Source organism: Scyliorhinus torazame, chromosome 1, assembly GCF_047496885.1.
Source record: "Scyliorhinus torazame isolate Kashiwa2021f chromosome 1, sScyTor2.1, whole genome shotgun sequence".
NCBI lineage: Eukaryota > Metazoa > Chordata > Chondrichthyes > Carcharhiniformes > Scyliorhinidae > Scyliorhinus > Scyliorhinus torazame.
This window is the reverse complement of record NC_092707.1, coordinates 135,210,215-135,233,195: the sequence shown is the minus strand read 5'-3', so window position 1 is coordinate 135,233,195 and position 22,981 is coordinate 135,210,215. Positions and strand designations below refer to the sequence as shown.

Genomic DNA, 22,981 nt, shown 5'->3' with positions numbered 1-22,981 from the left:
GCACCCATAATCTATTGTTATTCAAAATAACCAATAAAATTAAGGTTGGCTAAATCAAATCTGGAGTCATTTTGGATTCACCCTTTCGGATCACTGTTAAGGACACACTTCCATCAATTAGCAGATTTCAGATATTTATAGTCTTTTGACATTTGCTTGAATTTCAGAAATTTAATTACGGAATTTTTGAAAGGATGGAACATGTTTCCTTTTCAACATCTCACAAATTTACTGCAGTCTGCAAATTATTTAGCCATGAGTCAACCACAGTTATCTGTTTAGAATTTCTAAGACACAATTGTTTGTCAAATTGTTCCCTAATTTGCTGGTTGCGATGTGTTCCTGTTTGTCCCGGGTGTAATTACCTGTTGTTATGACAACAACGAGGCACTTTTCATCATCATCTTGTTGTCACGGTAGGAACATAGGCATTTGGAACAGAAGCAGGAAATTCAGCCCTTCGAGCCTGCTCCGCCATTCAGTCAGATCATGGCTAATCTCTTCCATGGTAACCAGTTAGTGATGTAGAACATTGAGTAAACTTAATATTTAGCATTCAGATCAAATAAAGTATTAACCAGGTTCATTTTCTGACGGATATGGGGTGAAATTCTCCCGAAACGGCGCAATGTCCGCCGACTGGCGCCCAAAACGGCGCCAATCAGACGGGCATCGCGCCGCCCCAAAGGTGCGGAATGCTCCGCATCTTTGGGGGCCGAGCCCCAACATTGAGGGGCTAGGCCGACGCCGGAGGAATTTCCGCCCCGCCAGTTGGCGGAAACGGCCTTTGTTGCCCCGCCAGCTGGCACGGAAATGACATCCCCGGGCGGCGGGAGCGTCAGCGGCCGCTGACAGTTTCCTGCGCATGCGCAGTGGAGGGAGTCTCTTCCGCCTCCGCCATGGTGGAGACCGTGGCGGAGGCGGATGGGAAAGAGTGCTCCCACGGCACAGGCCCGCCCGCGGATCGGTGGGCCCCGATCGCGGGCCAGGCCACCGTGGGGGCACCCCCCGGGGCCAGATCGCCCCGCGCCCCCCCCCCCCAGGACCCCGGAGCCCGCCCACGCCGCCTTGAACCGCCGCTCAAAAGGTGGTTTAATCCACGCCGGCGGGACAGGCAATTTTTCGGCGGGACTTCGGCCCATCCGGGCCGGAGAATCGAGCGGGGGGGCCCGCCAACCGGCGCGGCCCGATTCCCGACCCCGCCGAATATCCGGTACCGGAGACTTCGGCAACCGGCGGGGGCGGGATTCACGGCAGCCCCCGGCGATTCTCCAACCCGGCGGGGGGTCGGAGAATGATGCCCATGATTTTTCATGTTAAGTACTGGAGTTGATCTTGCTCTCGCTAATGTCTTGAGTGTTATAACTCCCAGGGCTCCGGGAAGAGGAAAATGTGGATTTCCACAAGAAGGGCCTTGGAGACAGTGCTGCAGTGGAGAGAGTGGGGGTGGGGGGGGGGGGGGGGGGGGGGCGGTGGGGGTTGGATTCTCTGTTCCCCCAGCTTTGTGTTCTCCTCGGCGCACCATTCACTTGCAGCAGGATTCTACCTTCCCGCCAATTGTTAATGGGATTTCCCACTGTACCCATCCCATGCCGCCAGGAAACCTAGTTGTGTGGTAATTCACAATTGGGGGAATAAATGTGGAATGGAAGATAATGCAAACCAAATTGTAAATGGCTGCCTCTCTGTGGGAGCTATTACAGTGTTCCAATGTTCCACTGCTGTAACTTTATTGGAAGCCTGTTGAAATGAAATGAAAAAATGAAAAATGAAATGGACTTTCTGCTGCACTTCCAATGAAGTGAAGCAAGTGTAACACTGAAATAATTCACGGCCATTATACTTGCCTCTATACCAACACTCACTGCCATTGAGACAGCCTTTCATTGTGTGCAGCGCGTAGGGCAGCACGGTAGCACAAGTGGATAGCACTGTGGCTTCACAGCGCCAGGGTCCCAGGTTCGATTCCCGGCTTGGGTCACTGTCTGTGCGGAGTCTGCACATCCTCCCCGTGTGTGCGTGGGTTTCCTACGGGTGCTCCGGTTTCCTCCCACAGTCCAAAGACATGCAGGTTAGGTGGATTGGCCATGATAAATTGCCCTTAGTGACCAAAAAGGTTAGGAGGGGTTATTGGGTTACGGAGATAGGGTGGAAGTGAGGGCTTAAGTGGGTCAGTGCAGACTCGATGGACCAAATGGCCTCTTTCTGCACTGTATGTACTATGTTCTATGTTCTATGTGCAGGATTTCAAAGAGTTTCAATAAGGGGCTATATTCAGGATTGTTGGCAAGGCCATCTCAATTGCCCTGACAATTTAGTGAGGGGTCTTCTCATTGAAGTACTGCGGTCCTTGTGCTTATATTGCTGCACTAATGTTGCTATGTAGGGAATTCCAGTGTTTTGACCCAGCTGTGATAATGGAACTAACAGTGGAATATATCCAAGTTAAGATGGCGTGTGACTTGGTGCTGATGACAATACTGCACTTGTTCTTCTCCGCAGTGGAGGTCATGCTGTTGAGCTAAACCCAGGATGTTATTGCAGTGTTTGCATCCTGTGAATAGCACATTCTGCAGCCACGATGTGCTTGTGGTGAGTGATGTGACCATCAATTCACTCGACACAAGAGTAAAAGTAAACCGTGGCTTGAATCAACTTAGAACAGTGCCTGATACAATACTGTGCGACTGATACAATACTGTGCGCCGCCTACAGGTCGACTGCTCTTTATACCCCCTCAAGGGGAGGAGCCATGGGCGGAGCCCACACGTGTCCCAACATGTTCCCCAATGGATGATGCCATACAATGGCCCATAGGTGGAGCCCACAAGGGCAACAGCATAGCATAGATGCAAATACAAAGGCAAAGCATGGTACTGATACAATGGTGGATTATTAGTATAATACATTCACCACAGTGAGAGAGGTGCATATTGAATCCTGTCAGCGTTTGCTTGTTCAGCATATCTGTGTATAATTATAACTGCAGCCACACACAGTCTGGGGTGATATATTTAATATCTGCTTCTATGGACTGGTTTTGTTGGCCGGAGGGAATCAAAAAGAAATCTTTCAGATCTTTTCAGATCTATTGCTGGCCACACCTTCAGTTGCCTTGTTACCAACCCCTGGAATTTCCTCCCTAGGTCTCTCTGTCCCTTCACCTCCCTTAAGAAAATCATAAAAACTATCTGTTTGACCAAGCTTTTGGTCTTCTGACAAAATACGTGGCTCGGTGCCATACTTTGTTCTATAATGCTCCTGGAAGCATTGCAGAATGTTTCATTAAATTAAACAGAAGTTGTTGATGTTGTTACTGTTGCAGCTTTTTTTCCTCAGGAGATTGGTGGACCGGATGGGTTTCGGAAGTGTCTTGTCAGGTTACTCCAGGCATCTTGTAGGGCCGAATTGGTGGGCCAGATAATATTTTCTTTTTCATCTTTTCTGTATATTTGCATGATCAATACAGGGGGCCAATTAGCTGAGTTGGCTAGATGGCTAGTGTGTGGATCAGAACAATGCTGCGTTAGATTCCTGTTCTGATTGAGATAGACTTGGGACCTGCCTTGAGAGAGGAAGGTCAAACCACCACTGACAGAAATTGCCAAGAAAAACAGTTCATAACAAAGCATGACAAGCAATGAGTCAAGGACCTGCCTTCGGGAAGAGTATAATAATAATCTTTATTGTCACAAGTAGGCTTATATTAACACTGCAGTGAAAAGCCCTGGTCTCTACATTCCGGCACCTGTTCGGGTACACAAGAGGGAAAATTCAGAATGTCTAAATTACCTAACCGCATGGGCTGTATTCTCCGTTATTGGGACTGCAAGCACGTGCGGCTCCACAAGGCGGACCCGTTAGTCGAAAGGGTACAGCTGCTGCATGCAAACCCGCAGTACGCCTACGTGGCTTACCCCGATGTCCGCCAAGACGCAGTCTCCCTCAGGGACCTGGCACCAAAGAACAAAGAACAAAGAAATGTACAGCACAGGAACAGGCCCTTCGGCCCTCCAAGCCCGTGCCGACCATCCTGCCCGACTAAACTACAATCTTCTACACTTCCTGGGTCCGTATCCTTCTATTCCCATCCTATTCATATATTTGTCAAGATGCCCCTTAAATGTCACTATCGTCCCTGCTTCCACTACCTCCTCCGGTAGTGAGTTCCAGGCACCCACTACCCTCTGCGTAAAAAAACTTGCCTCGTACATCTACTCTAAACCTTGCCCCTCTCACCTTAAACCTATGCCCCCTAGTAATTGACCCCTCTACCCTGGGGAAAAGCCTCTGACTATCCACTCTGTCTATGCCCCTCATAATTTTGTATACCTCTATCAGGTCGCCCCTCAACCTCCTTCGTTCCAGTGAGAACAAACCGAGTTTATTCAATCGCTCCTCATAGCTTATGCCCTCCATACCAGGCAACATTCTGGTAAATCTCTTCTGCACCCTCTCTAAAGCCTCCACATCCTTCTGGTAGTGTGGCGACCAGAATTGAACACTATACTCCAAGTGTGGCCTAACTAAGGTTCTATACAGCTGCAACATGACTTGCCAATTCTTATACTCAATGCCCCGGCCAATGAAGGCAAGCATGCCGTATGCCTTCTTGACTACCTTCTCCACCTGTGTTGCCCCTTTCAATGACCTGTGGACCTGTACTCCTAGATCGCTTTGACTTTCAATACTCTTGAGGGTTCTACCATTCACTGTATATTCCCTACCTGCATTAGCCCTTCCAAAATGCATTACCTCACATTTGTCCGGATTAAACTCCATCTGCCATCTCTCCGCCCAAGTCTCCAGACAATCTAAATCCTGCTGTATCCTCAGACAGTCCTCATCGCTATCCGCAATTCCACCAACCTTTGTGTCGTCTGCAAACTTACTAATCAGACCAGTTACATTTTCCTCCAAATCATTTATATATACTACAAAGAGCAAAGGCCCCAGCACTGATCCCTGTGGAACACCACTGGTCACAGCCCTCCAATTAGAAAAGCATCCCTCCATTACTACCCTCTGCCTTCTATGGCCTAACCAGTTCTGTATCCACCTTGCCAGTTCACCCCTGATCCCGTGTGACTTCACCTTTTGTACTAGTCTACCATGAGGGACCTTGTCAAAGGCCTTACTGAAGTCCATATAGACAACATCTACTGCCCTACCTGCATCAATCATCTTAGTGACCTCCTCGAAAAACTCTATCAAGTTAGTGAGACACGACCTCCCCTTCACAAAACCGTGCTGCCTCTCACTAATACGTCCATTTGCTTCCAAATGGGAGTAGATCCTGTCTCGAAGAATTCTCTCCAGTAATTTCCCTACCACTGAAGTAAGGCTCACCGGCCTGTAGCTCCCGGGATTATCCTTGCTACCCTTCTTAAACAGAGGAACAACATTGGCTATTCTCCAGTCCTCCGGGACATCCCCTGAAGACAGCGAGGATCCAAAGATTTCTGTCAAGGCCTCAGCAATTTCCTCTCCAGCCTCCTTCAGTATTCTGGGGTAGATCCCATCAGGCCCTGGGGACTTATCTACCTTAATATCTTTTAAGACACCCAACACCTCGTCTTTTTGGATCACAATGTGACCCAGGCTATCTACACCCCCTTCTCCAGACTCAACATCTACCAATTCCTTCTCTTTGGTGAATTCTGATGCAAAGTATTCATTTAGTACCTCGCCCATTTCCTCTGGCTCCACACATAGATTCCCTTGCCTATCCTTCAGTGGGCCAACCCTTTCCCTGGCTACCCTCTTGCTTTTTATGTACGTGTAAAAAGCCTTGGGATTTTCCTTAACCCTATTTGCCAATGACTTTTCATGACCCCTTCTAGCCCTCCTGACTCCTTGCTTAAGTTCCTTCCTACTTTCCTCATATGCCACACAGGCTTCGTCTGTTCCCAGCCTTTTAGCCCTGACAAATGCCTCCTTTTTCTTTTTGACGAGGCCTACAATATCACTCGTCATCCAAGGTTCCCGAAAATTGCCGTATTTATCTTTCTTCCTCACAGGAACATGCCTGTCCTGTATTCCTTTCAACTGACACTTGAAAGCCTCCCACATGTCAGATGTTGATTTGCCCTCAAACATCCGCCCCCAATCTATGTTCTTCAGTTCCCGCCTAATATTGTTATAATTAGCCTTCCCCCAATTTAGCACATTCATCCTCGGACCACTCTTATCCTTGTCCACCAGTACTTTAAAACTTACTGAATTGTGGTCACTGTTACCGAAATGCTCCCCTACTGAAACATCTACCACCTGGCCGGGCTCATTCCCCAATACCAGGTCCAGTACCGCCCCTTCCCTAGTTGGACTGTTTACATATTGTTTTAAGAAGCCCTCCTGGATGCTCCTTACAAACTCCGCCCCGTCTAAGCCCCTGGCACTAAGTGAGTCCCAGTCAATATTGGGGAAATTGAAGCCTCCCATCACCACAACCCTGTTGTTTTTACTCTTTTCCAAAATCTGTCTACCTATCTGCTCCTCTATCTCCCGCTGGCTGTTGGGAGGCCTGTAGTATACCCCCAACATTGTGACTGCACCCTTCTTATTCCTGATCTCTACCCATATAGCCTCACTGCCCTCTGAGGTGTCCTCTCGCAGTATAGCTGTGATATTCTCCCGAACAAGTAGCGCAACTCCGCCTCTCCTTTTACATCCCCCTCTATCCCGCCTGAAACATCTAAATCCTGGAAAGTTTAGCTGCCAATCCTGCCCTTCCCTCAACCAGGTCTCTGTAATGGCAACAACATCATAGTTCCAAGTAGTAATCCAAGCTCTAAGTTCATCTGCCTTACCCGTAATGCTCCTTGCATTAAAACATATGCACTTCAGGCCACCAGACCCGCTGTGTTCAGCAACTTCTCCCCGTCTGCTCTGCCTCAGAGCCACACTGTCCCTATTCCCTAGTTCTCCCTCAATGCTCTCACCTTCTGACCTATTGCTCCCGTGCCCACCCCCCTGCCGTACTAGTTTAAACCCTCCCGTGTGACACTAGCAAACCTCGCGGCCAGGATATTTATGCCTCTCCGGTTTAGATGCAACCCGTCCATCTTATACAGGTCACACCTGCCCCGGAAGAGCTCCCAGTGGTCCAGATAACGGAAACCCTCCCTCCTACACCAGCTGTTTAGCCACGTGTTTGTCTGCTCTATCTTCCTATTTCTAGCCTCACTGGCACGTGGCACAGGGAGTAATCCCGAGATTACAACCCTCGAGGTCCTGTCTTTTAACTTTCTGCCTAGCTCCCTGAACTCCTGCTGCAGGACCTCATGCCCCTTCCTGCCTGTGTCGTTAGTACCAATATGTACAACGACCTCTGCCTGTTTGCCCTCCCCCTTCAGGATTCCCTCTACCCGTTCGGAGACATCCTGGACCCTGGCACCAGGGAGGCAACATACCATCCTGGAGTCTCTTTCACGTCCACAGAAGCGCCTATCTGTGCCCCTGACTATAGAGTCCCCTATTACTATTACTCTTCTGCGCTTTGACCCTCCCTTCTGAACATCAGAGCCAGCTGTGGTGCCACTGCTCTGGCTGCTGCTGTTTTCCCCTGATAGGCTATCCCCCCCGACAGTATCCAAAGGGGTATATCTGTTTGAGAGGGGGACAACCACAGGGGATTCCTGCACTGACTGCCTGCCCTTTCTGGTGGTCACCCATTTCTCTGCCTGCACTTGGGTGTGGCCACATTTACATAACTGCGATCTATGACGCTTTCCGCCAGCTGCATGCTCCTAAGTGCATCCAATTGCTGCTCCAACCGAACCATGCGGTCTGTGAGGAGCTGCAGTTGGGTGCACTTTCTGCAGATGAAGCCATCCGGGACGCTGGAAGCCTCCCGGACCTGCCACATCTCACAGTCAGAGCACAGCACCCCTCTAACTGACATTGCGTCAATTAATTAAAATTAAAATTTGTCTTTTTTTTTTTTAAATACTTTTTTTTTAATTGCAAAGTTACTGTCAACTATCTGTTTCCTAGCACTAGATTTCTAATAGAAATGCGATAGCTAACTATAATACTCTCCGATCTCTGGCTTAGATATCCTCTAAATTATAATTAAGTTATTATGTTTAATTAGTTCCCAAATACTCAAATTTTTTTTAAATTTAGGTTAGAATTCCAACCAGCCACTCTGGCCACAGCTTTTCTGTGATGTCACTTCAGTTTCCCCCCGACACACACAATTTGAAAAAAGGTATAAAAGTAAAAATCACTTACTTACCTTCTTAACTTCTGAGTGTCTGAGATGTTCTCAGGTTCTCTCGCTGACAGAGACTGCTCCTCCACCTCCGATCCTTGACCTGCACAATGCTAATAATATAATAATATAATATGGCACTTACCTTACACCAATGGGTCTTATTATTAGGTTAGAGGAGGAGGGCGGGTGGGAGACACTACACATGTAGTGTCTCGGGTTTCCTCTCCACCAGAATTTATTGGTTGGGGGGGGGGGGGGGTGGGGGGGGACTTGCCAGAGGTCGAACTTCCGGTTCCCGCCTTATATAAAAACAAATAAAACAGAAAAGAAGAACAGACACCAGACACGGGACCAGGCAAGGCTTTTAAACTCACTACTCACCTCCAAGAAGGCCCCTGCGCACTGCTGCCGCCGAAATCCAAAGGGCTGCTCCTGTAAAGGTAAGAGCTTTTAAACTCACTACTCACCTCCCAGAAGGCCCCTGCGCACCGCTGCCGCCGAAATCCAAAGGGCTGCTCCTGTAAAGGTAAGAGCTTTTAAACTCACTACTCACCTCCCAGAAGGCCCCTGCGCACTGCTGCCGCCGAAATCCAAAGGCCAGCTGGTTCCCCCCCCCCCCCCCCTCCAATTGCCCCGGCACCACCCATCCTCCCCCCAGCGCACCTCACTACCGCCCCGCTCCAGGACGAACCATCCTCCCATTGGTCCCACCCGGGGATGAAGATGAGGACTACACGCTCCCGGAGTCACCAGCGACCAAGCCGGCGTCTGCATCACCACCGGGACTGCGGCGTTCACAACGGAGGATCATGGCACCCGACCGATTAAATTTGTGAACTTTCACCAAACTGTACACTTTAAAAATGCTCACATACCATGTAAATAGTTTTTTCACCACCCTTGCTGGACTCTTTTTTAACAGGGGATGAATGTAGTAGTCACCACTGTTTGTATAATACGCATATGAGAGGTAATACGGTAAGGCTCCTGTTCTACAGGTACGGGGGTAGATCCCTGCCTGCCGGCTCCGCCCAGTAGGCGGAGTATAAATGTGTGTGCTCACCGAGCTGCAGCCATTTTGGTAGCAGCTGCAGGAGGCAACACATCTCTGCTTAATAAAGCCTCGATTACTCTCTACTCTCGTCTCACCGTAATTGATAGTGCATCAGGGACTATGTCCTCACGCCGGCGTAAAAACTGTGGAGTTTCATGCTAGAAAAACCACCGTGAAAGGGCCACAAATTCCTAGCCCTGCAGGGGATTAGCAGGGACCGAGCGTACATAGAACATATGGAACATAGAACATACAGTGCAGAAGGAGGCAATTCGGTCCATCAAGTCTGCACCGACCCACTTAAGCCCTCACTTCCACTCTATCCCCGTAACCCAATAACCCCTCCTAACCCTTTTGGTTACTAAGGGCAATTTTGCATGGCCATTCCACCTAACCTGCATGTCTTTGGACTGTGGGAGGAACCAGGAGCACCCGGAGGAAACCCGCACAGACAGTGACCCAACGGTGAATCGAAACTGGGACCTTGGCACTGTGAAGCCACAGTGCTATCCACTTGTGCTACCGTGCTGCCCGTAGGTCTAACAGCTTTTGCTGCAGGTCCAGGGCCCCGCACTTCCGGGTCAGAGGCCGCGCATGCTCATGGCGGCAGCCTCCAGCAGCCACGCCGTGCTCCATGGCGGACTCGGACCGCGGATCTGGACCCGAAGGTTAGGTGATCTTTGTGAAGGGGATCCCTGCGGGGGTCCCTGGGGATCTCCCTATTAAGGGAGTCCCTGGGGGTCTCTCTCTTAAGTGAATCCCTGGGGGCGGGGGTGTCCCTATTCAGTGGGTCCCTAGGTGGCTCTCCCTATTCAGGGAATCCCAGGGGGTGTCCTTAGTTATGGTGTCACTGGGGGTTTCCTTTAGTTAGGGGGTACCTGTGGGGGTTCTCCCTATTAAGGGGGTCTGTAAGGGTCTCCCACGTACTTGGGGGAAGGGGGGGGCACCCATAAAATCCATCAGTGGGGAGCTGTTTTGTGATGCAGGGATCAGGGTGGGGTGGCCGGCCAAGGGACTTCGCTATTGGGCTGCCCGCTCAAAATGACGGCCTGATAGCGGAATTCTCTCAGGAATCCCTCATGTTCCTCGTCATGCATAAATTTGCATGGGGAGATACTGAATTGCTCAATAATTTGCGATCCCAGTGGGAGTGTAAATCATGCCAATTCAGATTCAGCGGAAGAACGTCTCCCAAATGGAGAATTTCGCTGAGTAATGAGTTTCTTCTGGGTCTGCGTCAGGCCAACTGTATCAGCTGTGTGTGATGATTAATGTAAAGTTGAGTTCCTGCAAAGGAACTGTCCCAGCTGTGTAGACTCAGGGCACCTTCCCCAATGCAGCAACGGTATCTTACAAACATACAAATTAGCAGCAGGAATAGGCTCTCGGCCCCTCGAACCAGTTCCGCCATTCAATAAGAACTCCCCATTGTAGCAAGAGATCGGGACGCCATTTACAAATAATGAGGCACACAAAAAAAACGGACCTCTCCCCAGCCTGAATGCAATATGAGAGGATCCCCTCCCCCCCGCACATCCTGTCCCCCTGCAGACCCGAAGACCCACAGCAGGCAATCCCAGCCCAATCGTGTGCGCGCAAATAATGCCAGCATGGTACCTTGGCAGTGCCTACCTTGCCAAAAGGGCATGGAGCTGGAGGTCTCCAATCCCCTTGTGAGAACCCCATGAGTGCCGTCCGTCTGGTCCCCATTTGTGGGGACAAGTATCAAATGGCACTCACCCGAGCCCCCCGAGGCAAAGGGATTGAATCCCAAAGCCTCAGGTACCTCTGGAATCTGCACAATAGAGTAAGGCTTACTGCCTCGCTCTAATATGCAGAATCGGCAAAAACTGATCCCGCCATTGTGGGCGGGATTCCCCTTGCATCATCTCCGAGAATGCATTGAATCTCATGAGGCATTGCGAGCCGTCTAGATCCTGGGAGCGGGGTCTCCCGGTTTTCACTGGCTATGCTGCACCATGGCGAGCTGCCTTTCCGGGGCATTGGGGCCGGATGATTGCACCCAATGGCTGACTTGTGGCCTCACTCCATATATCCACCTTTGCCCCTTATCCCTTACTACTTCTGGCTTACAAAAATTTCTCAATCTTCATTTTATATAAACAATTGATTTGGCATCAATTTTTCATTGAAGAAGGGAGCTCCAAATTTCCAGCACCCCTTTGCAGCTTCATATTACTTCTGAAAGGTTTGGCTCTAATTTTTAGTCAGTGCGTCCCAGAGTCCCCGGGCGGGATTCTCCGTTTTTGAGACAAATTGTTGACGACAACACAGAATCCGTGGACTGCTACGACAGAAAAACCTGTGTGCCCTTGGACTGATTCCGCTACCGTTGAGAGGCTAGCACCTGTGCCACGTAGTTAACAATTGATTCCAACAAAAAATGGTACGGGATTTGCCAGGTCCGTGATTGACACTCGGGAAGCTGACAAGCTGCAGCCGCATATACATATTACACTCCCCACACACAGTCATCCCAGCCAACAAGATGGCACTGGTTGTGTTGGAGCGTGCCGATACAGCTCATGGGTTGGCTGGGGCCAGAGGACACCCAGGGGGGTGCCCTGGGGGACACCTATACGATCCATGGCACTATGTTCAAAGTAGGCTGTTAACGGTATGCCCAGCTGCATGGCTGCCTTGCCGGCTGCGGCAATGGTGCTCCGTGCCCGCCCACCCCGACCCCACAGCCCACCTCCTGGTCTCCCCCCACTATTCGCCCCAGCCCTGGCAGAAGCCCCCGGCCAGTGGCACAACTGTCAGCAAACGATGGTGATGTTGTATCCCTTCCATACGCCATTTCTCTCTCAGCAGCCGCCACGCTGGTTTCACAATTTTTCAAAGTACAAGTGAACCATGCCGTCGGGAACTCTGGAGGCCCCAGAAAATATTGGGTCAGGCCCGCTAATGATATGCAGACGGTGTCTTTTGTACTTACCTTCCGAAACGCATTGAAATCGGCACCTGCCGTGATTTCGGCTTCAGAACCGATTCTCCGCCCAATCGCTTTTCCCGATTTTGGTGTTGGCTAACGGAGAATCCCGCCTCCCAACTTATGGAAATAGAGGCTCTCTATCTACTCTACCTGTACCCCTTTGTGTCTTGAAAACTTTGATGAAATCACCCTGTAAGCTTCTAAATTCCATGGTAACAACCCTAGTTTCTCCTCGCAATTTAACTGTGGGAGTCAAGTTATTAATCTGGTCAATCTAGGCTACACTCCATTAAGGCCAATGCACCCTTGCGAGGGTGTGGTGTCAGAACTACTCACAGTACTACTGGTGTGGTCTAATCAGGGCTTTGTGTCACTACAGTATGATTGTCTGTTGGAAAATGCAAGTGAGGGGCAATTGGTGAGTACCAGGATCTCACGCGAGCACAAGATCGGGTGAAATGCGTTCTATTTTCCAAAGTATTAAGAATAGCCATTGAGTGATTTCGACACAAACATTGATTCTCCGGCCGATCGCCGAACACGATTTCAGTGTCGTTGACCAGAGAATCCCTCCCACAGTCTATAAGGCATCCAGATACTTGATTGATACACAGGCTTTATTTGTAAATGGAGCAGTGCTTTACCCTTAAACACTTTGCATTTGAGTAGAGTAACACAGAAAAGAGAACACTGCCAGTGGCAAGAATGATAATGAGGTTGAATAGGCAAATAATTTGTCAAACTGAACACAATATTAATGGATCTTAAAAGGTATGAATGGGAGGAAACTCCTGGTTTCACGTACCTTGGAAGTAAACTCCGGAATGGATCTCCAGAATCCTGGGAAGTGTGGATAGGTCCAAAGAACAAATATAATCTTGTAATGAGGTGATTTGTGAATCTGCATGGTAGAAGTCTGCCATTGTCACTCGCCACTTGCATCACCAGCTCCTCACCAACATAACATGTACCTCAGATGTAAGTACGACAGTGTACCAGGAACTCAGTTGATGCAATTATAGTTTCAGAGAGAGAGAGAGAAAAAAAGCACTTGTGGTTTGAGTTCTGGTCATCGTAAGTCACTGCATGAGCGGACAATGAATTTGGCGAGATGCCAATAGTAAAAATAAATACTCAAAAGAGAACCAACACTAGATTGGTTTCAACAGATTAACATGATTTGCAAAGCTGGTGCTTTGCAGTATTATAATTGTGGATGTGTGGGCCCTCCCCCACCACCCCCAGATATTTCCCTTCCCTCCTTTAAAGGCTGGTCTACAGAAGCATAAATATCCCTATGATACCTCCTCCTGAACGCCACCACCTCAATACTTCCCCAGAGTGGTTCTTCTACATGTTTAAATCGAGAGTCTCTACAGTGAATACAGCCAATGGCTCAGTATTTGGCAACAGGGAATCCCATTGCCTCCCAATCTCATCCTTAACCCACTGCCAAAAATGAAAATACTGCAGATGCTAATAATCTTATGTAAGAACATAAAATGTTGAAAACATTCAGCAGGTTAGGCAATATCTGTGGACAGAGAGACATAGAATTAATGGGTGGAATCTTGTTGAGCTGTTAGTGGTCGCGCCGGATGATGGGACACTTGCACTGCCTCATTTGGCAAATCTCGCCAAACCACAAGCCAATCAGGCAGTGACAAGACCTCCCCTGGAATCAAGACCCCAGATGTCTTGAGTACTGAGAACTGCCAGCGAATCAAAGGCCTTGGTTGCTGTAGGAAGAACGGGCACCAGAATCCCAAGATTGCTGATCGACTCACACAATGTAGGGGCTGAGGGGAGAGGGCTACAGAGACGCCAGCAGCAAGGACAGCGGTTTGGCTCCAATGTCAAATCCCTTGACCGGGCACTGAGTGTCTTTGATTGAGGGACTCCCTGGAATGATGCATTGTTTTAGCTGCTGCATGACAACAGGCCTGCCTGTAAATGGGGTAATACCAGCAGTGGTGGGATGATGCCTTTAAGTGGTAATTATTTTGCCACTTAAGGGTCTCAATTGGCTGTAGGATGGGAGGGTTGTCCATGGGTCTTCCACCTCAGAACTTGATTGTGGTGGAGGTGGAATTTGGTGGGGTTCAGGCACACCACAATCCAGCAACATTAAATGTCCTTCCCACCTCCAAACTCGCCACCAGAAAGAGCAGAAAATCCCGCCCAATATTTCAGTTTCCCCCCATACATATTTAAAGCCTATTATTCTGTAATATTTTCCAATTCTGATGAAAGGTCATCCACCTGAACCATTAGCTCTGTTTCTCTTTCTCTACAGGTGCTGCCAGGCCTTTGTGTATTTCCAGCATTTTCTGAGGATGGGGATGGGGGATGTTGGATGTGTTATTAACTCTGCTCCTAAATCTAATTGGACTTGCCAAAAAGATGCACCATGTTGGATGTGTTATTTTTCTCAGACCAGTTCTAGCACCCTCATCGTCAACCTAACTGCAAGCAGCAAACAAGGTGTCAAACAGTGACTGTGTGTGATCAGTATGGTACAGTGGAACAGCAAGAGGTGCCTTTAATCTCCGAGCTATTGTCAAAACTCCGGGAAGGCAGGTTCGATTGTGGCTTTCAAAAGAGAATTGGATCGTTTTTTGAAGATATCTGCAGGGCCACTGAGAAATGGTAAGGGAGTGGCATTGCGCATGCAGAGAGCTGGCACAGACATGATGGGCAGGATGGTCTCCTTCTGTGCTGTATCAATTCTATAACTGTGTTTGATGCTGTATCAAATTGTTGTAGGAGGGCTGGAGAGCATAAGACAATTAGATATAGGAGCAGAGTTAGGTTATTCGGCCCATTGAGTCTGCTATGTCATTCAATGAGACCATGTCTGGTCTGGTAATCCTGATCACAACTTTCCCGTCTTAGCCCCATAACCCTTAATTTCCTGACTGAAAGAAGATCGGTCTATCTCAGCTTTGAATGTATAGAATGACCCAGCCTCTACAGCCCTCTGCGGTAAACAATTCCACAGATTCACTATGCCCTGAGAGAAGAAATTCCTCCTCACCTCTGTTTTAAATGGGAGACCCTTTACTCTATGACTGACCTGTGCTTTTGAAGATGGACCTTTATACGCTGCTGCTCAGGCAATGATTACATGGACAGAATTTCCCAAGTTTTGGAGGCAATTTTGGGGGCTGGGGTGGGACGGACAGATGCGGAGTGTGGGGGTTTGGAGGGCGGGTCAAGAACTTGAGAGAAAAAACATCCATCAGCCTGGTGACATGTTCCCACTTCCCTTTGATTTTTCAGGAGGCGTTTTCAGAGAGATGAAGTCTATCATTCCAGTAGTGACATGTACATGACAGCTATCCTTCAAGCTGGGACATGGAGATGATGGCTATCCTCCCAGCAGGAACATGGAGATAATGGCTACCCTCCCAGCAGGGACATGAGAGACGCCGGCTATCCCCCCAGTAGGGACATGGAGATGACGGCTATCCCCCCAGCAGGAACTTGGAGATGACGGCTATCCTCCCAGCAGGGACTTGGAGATGACGGCTACCCTCCCAGCAGGGACATGGAGATGATGGCTATCCTCCCAGCAGGGACATGAGAGACGCCGGCTATCCCCCCAGTAGGGACATGGAGATGACGGCTATCCCCCCAGCAGGAACTTGGAGATGACGGCTATCCTCCCAGCAGGGACTTGGTGATGACGGCTACCCTCCCAGCAGGGACATGAGAGACGCCGGCTATCCCCCCAGTAGGGACATGGAGATGACGGCTATCCCCCCAGCAGGAACTTGGAGATGACGGCTATCCCCCCAGCAGGAACTTGGAGATGACGGCTATCCTCCCAGCAGGGACATGGAGATGATGGCTATCCTCCCAGCAGGGACATGGAGATGATGGCTATCCTCCCAGCAGGGACATGGAGATGGCGGCTATCCTCCCAGCAGGGACTTGGAGATGATGGCTATCCTCCCAGCAGGGACATGGAGATGACGGCTATCCTTCCAGCAGGGACATGGAGATAATTGCTATCCCCCCAGCAGGGACTTGGAGATGACGGCTATCCTCCCAGCAGGAACATGGAGATAATGGCTACCCTCCCAGCAGGGACATGGAGATGGCGGCTATCCTCCCAGCAGGGACATGGAGATGGCGGCTATCCTCCCAGCAGGAACATGGAGATAATGGCTACCCTCCCAGCAGGGACATGAGAGACGCCGGCTATCCCCCCAGTAGGGACATGGAGATGACGGCTATCCCCCCAGCAGGAACTTGGAGATGACGGCTATCCTCCCAGCAGGGACTTGGAGATGACGGCTACCCTCCCAGCAGGGACATGGAGATGATGGCTATCCTCCCAGCAGGGACATGAGAGACGCCGGCTATCCCCCCAGTAGGGACATGGAGATGACGGCTATCCCCCCAGCAGGAACTTGGAGATGACGGCTATCCTCCCAGCAGGGACTTGGTGATGACGGCTACCCTCCCAGCAGGGACATGAGAGACGCCGGCTATCCCCCCAGTAGGGACATGGAGATGACGGCTATCCCCCCAGCAGGAACTTGGAGATGGCGGCTATCCCCCCAGCAGGAACTTGGAGATGACGGCTATCCTCCCAGCAGGGACATGGAGATGATGGCTATCCTCCCAGCAGGGACATGGAGATGATGGCTATCCTCCCAGCAGGGACATGGAGATGGCGGCTATCCTCCCAGCAGGGACTTGGAGATGATGGCTATCCTCCCAGCAGGGACATGGAGATGACGGCTATCCTCCCAGCAGGGACTTGGAGATGATGGCTATCCTCCCAGCAGGGACATGGAGATGATGGCTATCCTTCCAGCAGGGACATGGAGATGATTGCTATCCCCCCAGCAGGGACTTGGAGATGACGGCTATCCTCCCAGCAGGGACTTGGAGATGACGGCTATCCTCCCAGCAGGGACATGGAGATGACGGCTATCCTCCCAGCAGGGACATGGAGATGACAGCTATCCTCCCAGCAGGGACATAGAGATGACAGCTATCCTCCCAGCAGGGACATGGAGATGATGGCTATCCTCACAGCAGGGACATGGAGATGACGGCTATCCTCCCAACAGGGACATGGAGATGACAGTTATCCTCCCAGCAGTGACATAGAATTGACAGCTATCCTTCCAGCAGGGACATGGAGATGACGGCTATCCTCCCAGCAGGGACATGGAGATGACAGCTATCCTCGCAGCAGGGTCACAGAGATGACAGCTATCCTCCCAGCAGGGACATGGAGATGACGGCTATCCTCCCAGCAGGGATATGGAGATGACGGCTATCCTCCCAGCAGGGACATGGAGATGACAGCTATCCTCCCAGCAGGGGCATGGAGGTGACGGCTATCCTTCCAGCAGGGACTTGTAGATGACAGCTATCCTCCCAGCAGGGACATGGAGATGACGGCTATCCTCCCAGCAGGGACATGGAGATGACAGCTATCCTTCCAGCAGGGACATGGAGATGACGGCTATCTCCCCAGCAGGGACATGGAGATGACGGCTATCCCCCCAGCAGGGACTTGGAGATGACGGCTATCCTTCCAGCAGGGACATTTAGATGACAGCTATCCCCCCAGTAGGGACATGGAGATGACAGCTATCTTTCCAGCAGGGACTTTGAGATGATGGCTATCCCCCCAGTAGGGACATGGAGATGTCGGCTATCCTTCCAGCAGGGACATGGAGATGACGGCTATCCTTCCAGTAGGGACAATGAGATGACAGCTATCCTCCCAGCAGGGACATGGAGATGTCGGCTATCCTCCCAGCAGGGACATGGAGATGACGGCTATCCTTCCAGTAGGGACATAGAGATGACAGCTAGCCTCCCAGCAGGGACATGGAGATGTCGGCTATCCTTCCAGAAAGGGACATGGAGATGTCGGCTATCCTTCCAGTAGGGACATAGAGATGACAGCTAGCCTCCCAGCAGGGACATGGAGATGTCGGCTATCCTTCCAGCAGGGACATGGAGATGACGGCTATCCTTCCAGTAGGGACATAGAGATGACAGCTAGCCTCCCAGCAGGGACATGGAGATGTCGGCTATCCTTCCAGCAGGGACATGGAGATGACGGCTATCCTTCCAGTAGGGACATAGAGATGACAGCTAGCCTCCCAGCAGGGACATGGAGATGTCGGCTATCCTTCCAGAAAGGGACATGGAGATGTCGGCTATCCTTCCAGCAGGGACATGGAGATGTCGGCTATCCTCCCAGCAGGGACATGGAGATGTCGGCTATCCTTCCAGCAGGGACATGGAGATGACGGCTATCCTTCCAGTAGGGACATAGAGATGACAGCTAGCCTCCCAGCAGGGACATGGAGATGTCGGCTATCCTTCCAGAAAGGGACATGGAGATGTCGGCTATCCTTCCAGCAGGGACATGGAGATGACGGCTATCCTTCCAGTAGGGACATGGAGATGTCGGCTATCCTCCCAGCAGGGACATGGAGATGACAGCTATCCTCCCAGCAGGGACATGGAGATGTCGGCTATCCTTCCAGTAGGGACATGGAGATGTCGGCTATCCTCCCAGCAGGGACATGGAGATGACAGCTATCCTCCCAGCAGGGACATGGAGATGACAGCTATCCTCCCAGCAGGGACATGGAGATGTCGGCTATCCTCCCAGCAGGGACATGGAGATGTCGGCTATCCTTCCAGCAGGGACATGGAGATGACGGCTATCCTCCCAGCAGGGACATGGAGATGTCGGCTATCCTCCCAGCAGGGACATGGAGATGACAGCTATCCTTCCAGCAGGGACATGGAGATGTCGGCTATCCTCCCAGCAGGGACATGGAGATGTCGGCTATCCTCCCAGCAGGGACATGGAGATGTCGGCTATCCTCCCAGCAGGGACATGGAGATGACAGCTATCCTTCCAGCAGGGACATGGAGATGACGGCTATCCTTCCAGCAGGGACATGGAGATGGCTTCAGTGCCAACGTGCCCAGGTGGCACTGACAGAATACTGGGCTGGCAGTACCAAGGTGCCCAGGTGCCAGTGGAAGTGCCAGGGTACTACCCTGCCTTTCCCCTGACTTCCCAGGGGTCTCTAATAGCATGCAAGATCCGCCAAGGTGCCATCACGCCAGGTCCACGTTTGTGGAAACCATTGCTAAACACTGCCTGGTCGAGGTCCCGCGGGCACTACCGTTGACTTCTGGGCGCTGAGTGGAATCGACGTCTGGGTATTTAAATGAGCCTAATGGCTGATTGAGGGTAAGATCCAGATCACGGCAGGTGATGTGAGTCACGATTGGCCCAGCGCAGAGGCGATTTGGGGCTCTCACGGGATTCACCCGAAGCGCCCTACTCCGCGCTGGGCAGAGCGTGGTGGCTGAATCGCACCCAATATTCCTGATTTGGGTCACTGTCTGTGTGGAGTCTGCACGTTCTCCCTGTGGTTGTGTGGGTTTCCTCCGGGTGCTCCGATTTCCTCCCACAGTCCAAAATTGTGCGGGTTAGGTGGATTGGTCATGCTAAATTGCCCTTAGTGTCCAGGAAGGTTGGGTGGGGTTACTGGGTTACGGGGTTACAGGGATAAGGTGGAGGTGTGGGCTTAAATGGGATGCTCTTTCCAAGGGCTGGTGCAGACTCGATGGACCGAATGGACTCCTTCTGCACTGTAAATTCTATCAAATTCTATGAAATATCAGCTTCCACCTGTGGATGACACCCAGCTCTTATCTCCCCACCACCTCTTTTGACATGCACCATTCCTTTTTATGGTCCGACTGATTGTCCGACTTCCAGTATCAGAAATGTCTTCAGCTTAAATACTGGGAAGACCAAAGCCATTGTCTTAAGTCCCTGCCACAAACTCCGTAGCGTAGCCACCGACTCCAACTTCCCCTTGGTAACCAAACTGTTTACAACTTTAACATTGCACTTGACCTTGAGGTGAACTTCCAATCACATAGCCGTGGATTTACCAGATAGCTTATTTTCATCTCTGTAATTTTGCCTGACTCAGCCTCTACCCCAATTCACCAGCTGCTGAATCCTTCATTCATGCCTTTTCTACCTTTAGACTTGACTTTCAACAATGGCTCTCGTGATGGATCTTCTCTCTTCACCTTTCACAATCTCGAGCGCATCCAAAATTATTTTGCCCTCATCCTAAGTTGCATCAGTTATTGTTCACCAATCCCATCGTGCTCCCTAACCAATATTGGTTCCTGGTCTGGCAACATCTGTTTTAAAATTCCCGGGTGGGATTCTCCGTCAGCTGATGTCGGAATCGGGAAACGCGATTGGGCGGAGAATCGGTTTTGACGCTGAAATCGTGGCGGGCGCCGGTTTCGAGCTAAATCGCAATTCTCCGGTGCTTCGATAGCAGCGTCAATACGTTCCACTCTGCATGTACTGTAAACGCCATTGGCATATCATTAGTGGGCCTGACCTGGTATTCTCCGGGGCCTTCACGATTATCCGCCTCCACTTGGGGGAATTCCCGATGGCGAAGTTCACTTGTGCTTGGGAGACTGGGTGGCGGGTGGCAGAGGGACGGGCATGGGGCCAGGATGACCCTTCACTGGATCAGGGTGTCCAAACACGGACTGCCATTGCTGCGGCCTGCAAGGCTGCGGCCTGCAAGGCAGCCATCTTGCTGCTCACCTCACTGACCACCCACATTAGCCTTGGTTCTGCAGAGTGACATCGGCTGTATGAGTGTCCCCACCACACCCGTACCCCACCCTCCGCCAAACCACAGCCCCCAATTGGCCACCACCCTCCTGCGGGTATCATGCGGCCCGCCCAAGAGCAATGCCCACAATAGCCCCTACAAGGATGTGCCAGACGGGGGCCGCGGAGCATACTGCTGGCAAGGGCTGTGCCAGTCGACAGTACCCCTGGCAGCAGGAATGTACGCCAATGCTAGAGGCCCCCACATTGCTGGGCACCGTGGGGATGGTGCGGGTATTGGGCGGGCATGTGGCGGTAGGACCCACAGTGCCATCCAGGGCCACCTGGTTGGGTACGGGGGTATGCACCATGTTAGCATGTTAGCCTTTCACCCCCTGCAAGCAATGGATATTGGAATTCATACAGCAATGTTGGCCTTCCCCCTCGTCGCCACAGCCCTGGGGGATACATTGTGGTTGTACGAGCTGGAGCTGCTCGAGAAGGAGGAAGCAGCAGCAGCCGAGCGTGCAGCAGCGGAGCAGGCAGCAGCAGAGCTTGCCCCAGAGGAACAGGCGGCAGCTGCTGAGGATGGAGAGCTAGCCGCCCAACAGGCTGAGGAGGAGGAAGAGGAGGTGCAAAGGAGGCGCCGCATGAATTCTCGTGTGTACCGGCAGCACCTGTCATTTGAGGACCTGCCGGACGGGGCATACTGTTGAAGACTCCAGTTGAGCAGGAGGACAGTGCGACATATCTGCCAGGTCATGGCACACCTGACACCGCGGGGGTAGAGGGGAGGGCACCGACTCCCGGAGGCCGTCTAGCTGACGGTTGCAGTGAACCTTTACATCGCGGGCTCCTGCCAGGCACTGAGTGGCAACCCGTCCGAAATCTCACAGACCTCGGTGCACAGGTGCATCTCTTGTCTCTCCTCCATGGCGTCGAGCAGGGTGTCAAGCTCAGCCTCTGTAAAACAGGGTGCCACTCTTCTTGCTGTCATCTTGTTGGCTTGGCTGGTGTGTGTGGGGAGTGAAGTGTGTATATGCGGTTACAGATTGTCAACCTCCTGAATGTCAATCATAAACCCGGCAAATCCCACACTGTTTCTCATTGGAATCGATAATGTTCCGTGTGGCACCAGTGCTAGCCCCGTAACGGTCATTGAACCAGTCCAGATGCGGTGCCAGTTTTGCTGTCGTAGAAGTCCATGAATCCTGCCCCGGTGTCAACGCTTAGGGCACGATTCTCCGGAAAGATTTCTAAATGTTGCCATGAGTGGGAACTGCCGGGAGCTTCCCGGCGCTCGGCCCAGTGAGGCCGGCAATGCTATTCAACATTAATTGGTCCACATAACGAGGCCTCACGGGCTTCTCACGGCAAATGAAGGCTGGCCAGCTGATTCATTGGGAACGTGCTCGCCAACCCCCGTGAACAAGGTCGAGTAGCACTTAAGCTGCACTTACTCAGCCAACCCACCAGCTCGCAACAATGGCACCGAGGAGACCAGCCCCAAGATTTGGGATGCTGACCTGAGGAGGTTCCTAGATTCAGTGGAGGCCAGGAGAGATGTCCTGTTCCCCTGAGGGTCCCGGAGGGTCAGCCACAGGGCAGCCAGTGCTGCCTGGGACGAGGTGGCGGCAGCTGTGAGGTGGGGGAGTGTGGCCAGGAGGACTGGCCTCCAGCGCCGAGAAAAAGGTCAACTACCTACACCGGACAGCACGAGTGAGTAGACACCAACATCCACCCCACCGATCCCGGAGCCCATACGTGAGCATCCACCCCCCCAACTCCATGTGACTCTCAACCCTCCCCCACTCCCGTCTCTCTTCACCCTCCCCACCCTGTCTACACACCACCCCTTTGATCACTTTGAACCACACGTGTGACTAATGATGCCCACTCTTGCCTCCTCAGAAAAAGCTCTCCCACAATCGGGCCCAGGCTGGTGGTGTGGTGGTGTGGTGCTGGACATATGAATCCTCACCTCATTTTGAGGAGTGGGTCCTGGAGGTGACTGGTGTGGCCGAGGACAGGGCGGTCACCAAGGCAAAGTTTGGCGGATGCTGCAGAGGTGAGCTACCACCGGGCCCCAGCCAAAGG

General features: G+C 51.4%; 1 protein-coding gene across 1 annotated transcript in view; it reads right to left on the bottom strand.

Annotated features, from left to right (window-relative positions):
* Positions 1-13,153, bottom strand: part of themis2 (thymocyte selection associated family member 2) — a 203,486-nt gene extending 190,333 nt beyond the window's left edge. The window contains exon 1 of the mRNA XM_072500872.1: positions 13,034-13,153. Within this exon, the coding sequence (XP_072356973.1) occupies positions 13,034-13,151 (118 nt within the window). The 5' untranslated portion in view covers positions 13,152-13,153. The remainder of the gene's footprint in view (positions 1-13,033) is intronic.
* Between the last annotated feature and the right edge of the window lie 9,828 nt (positions 13,154-22,981).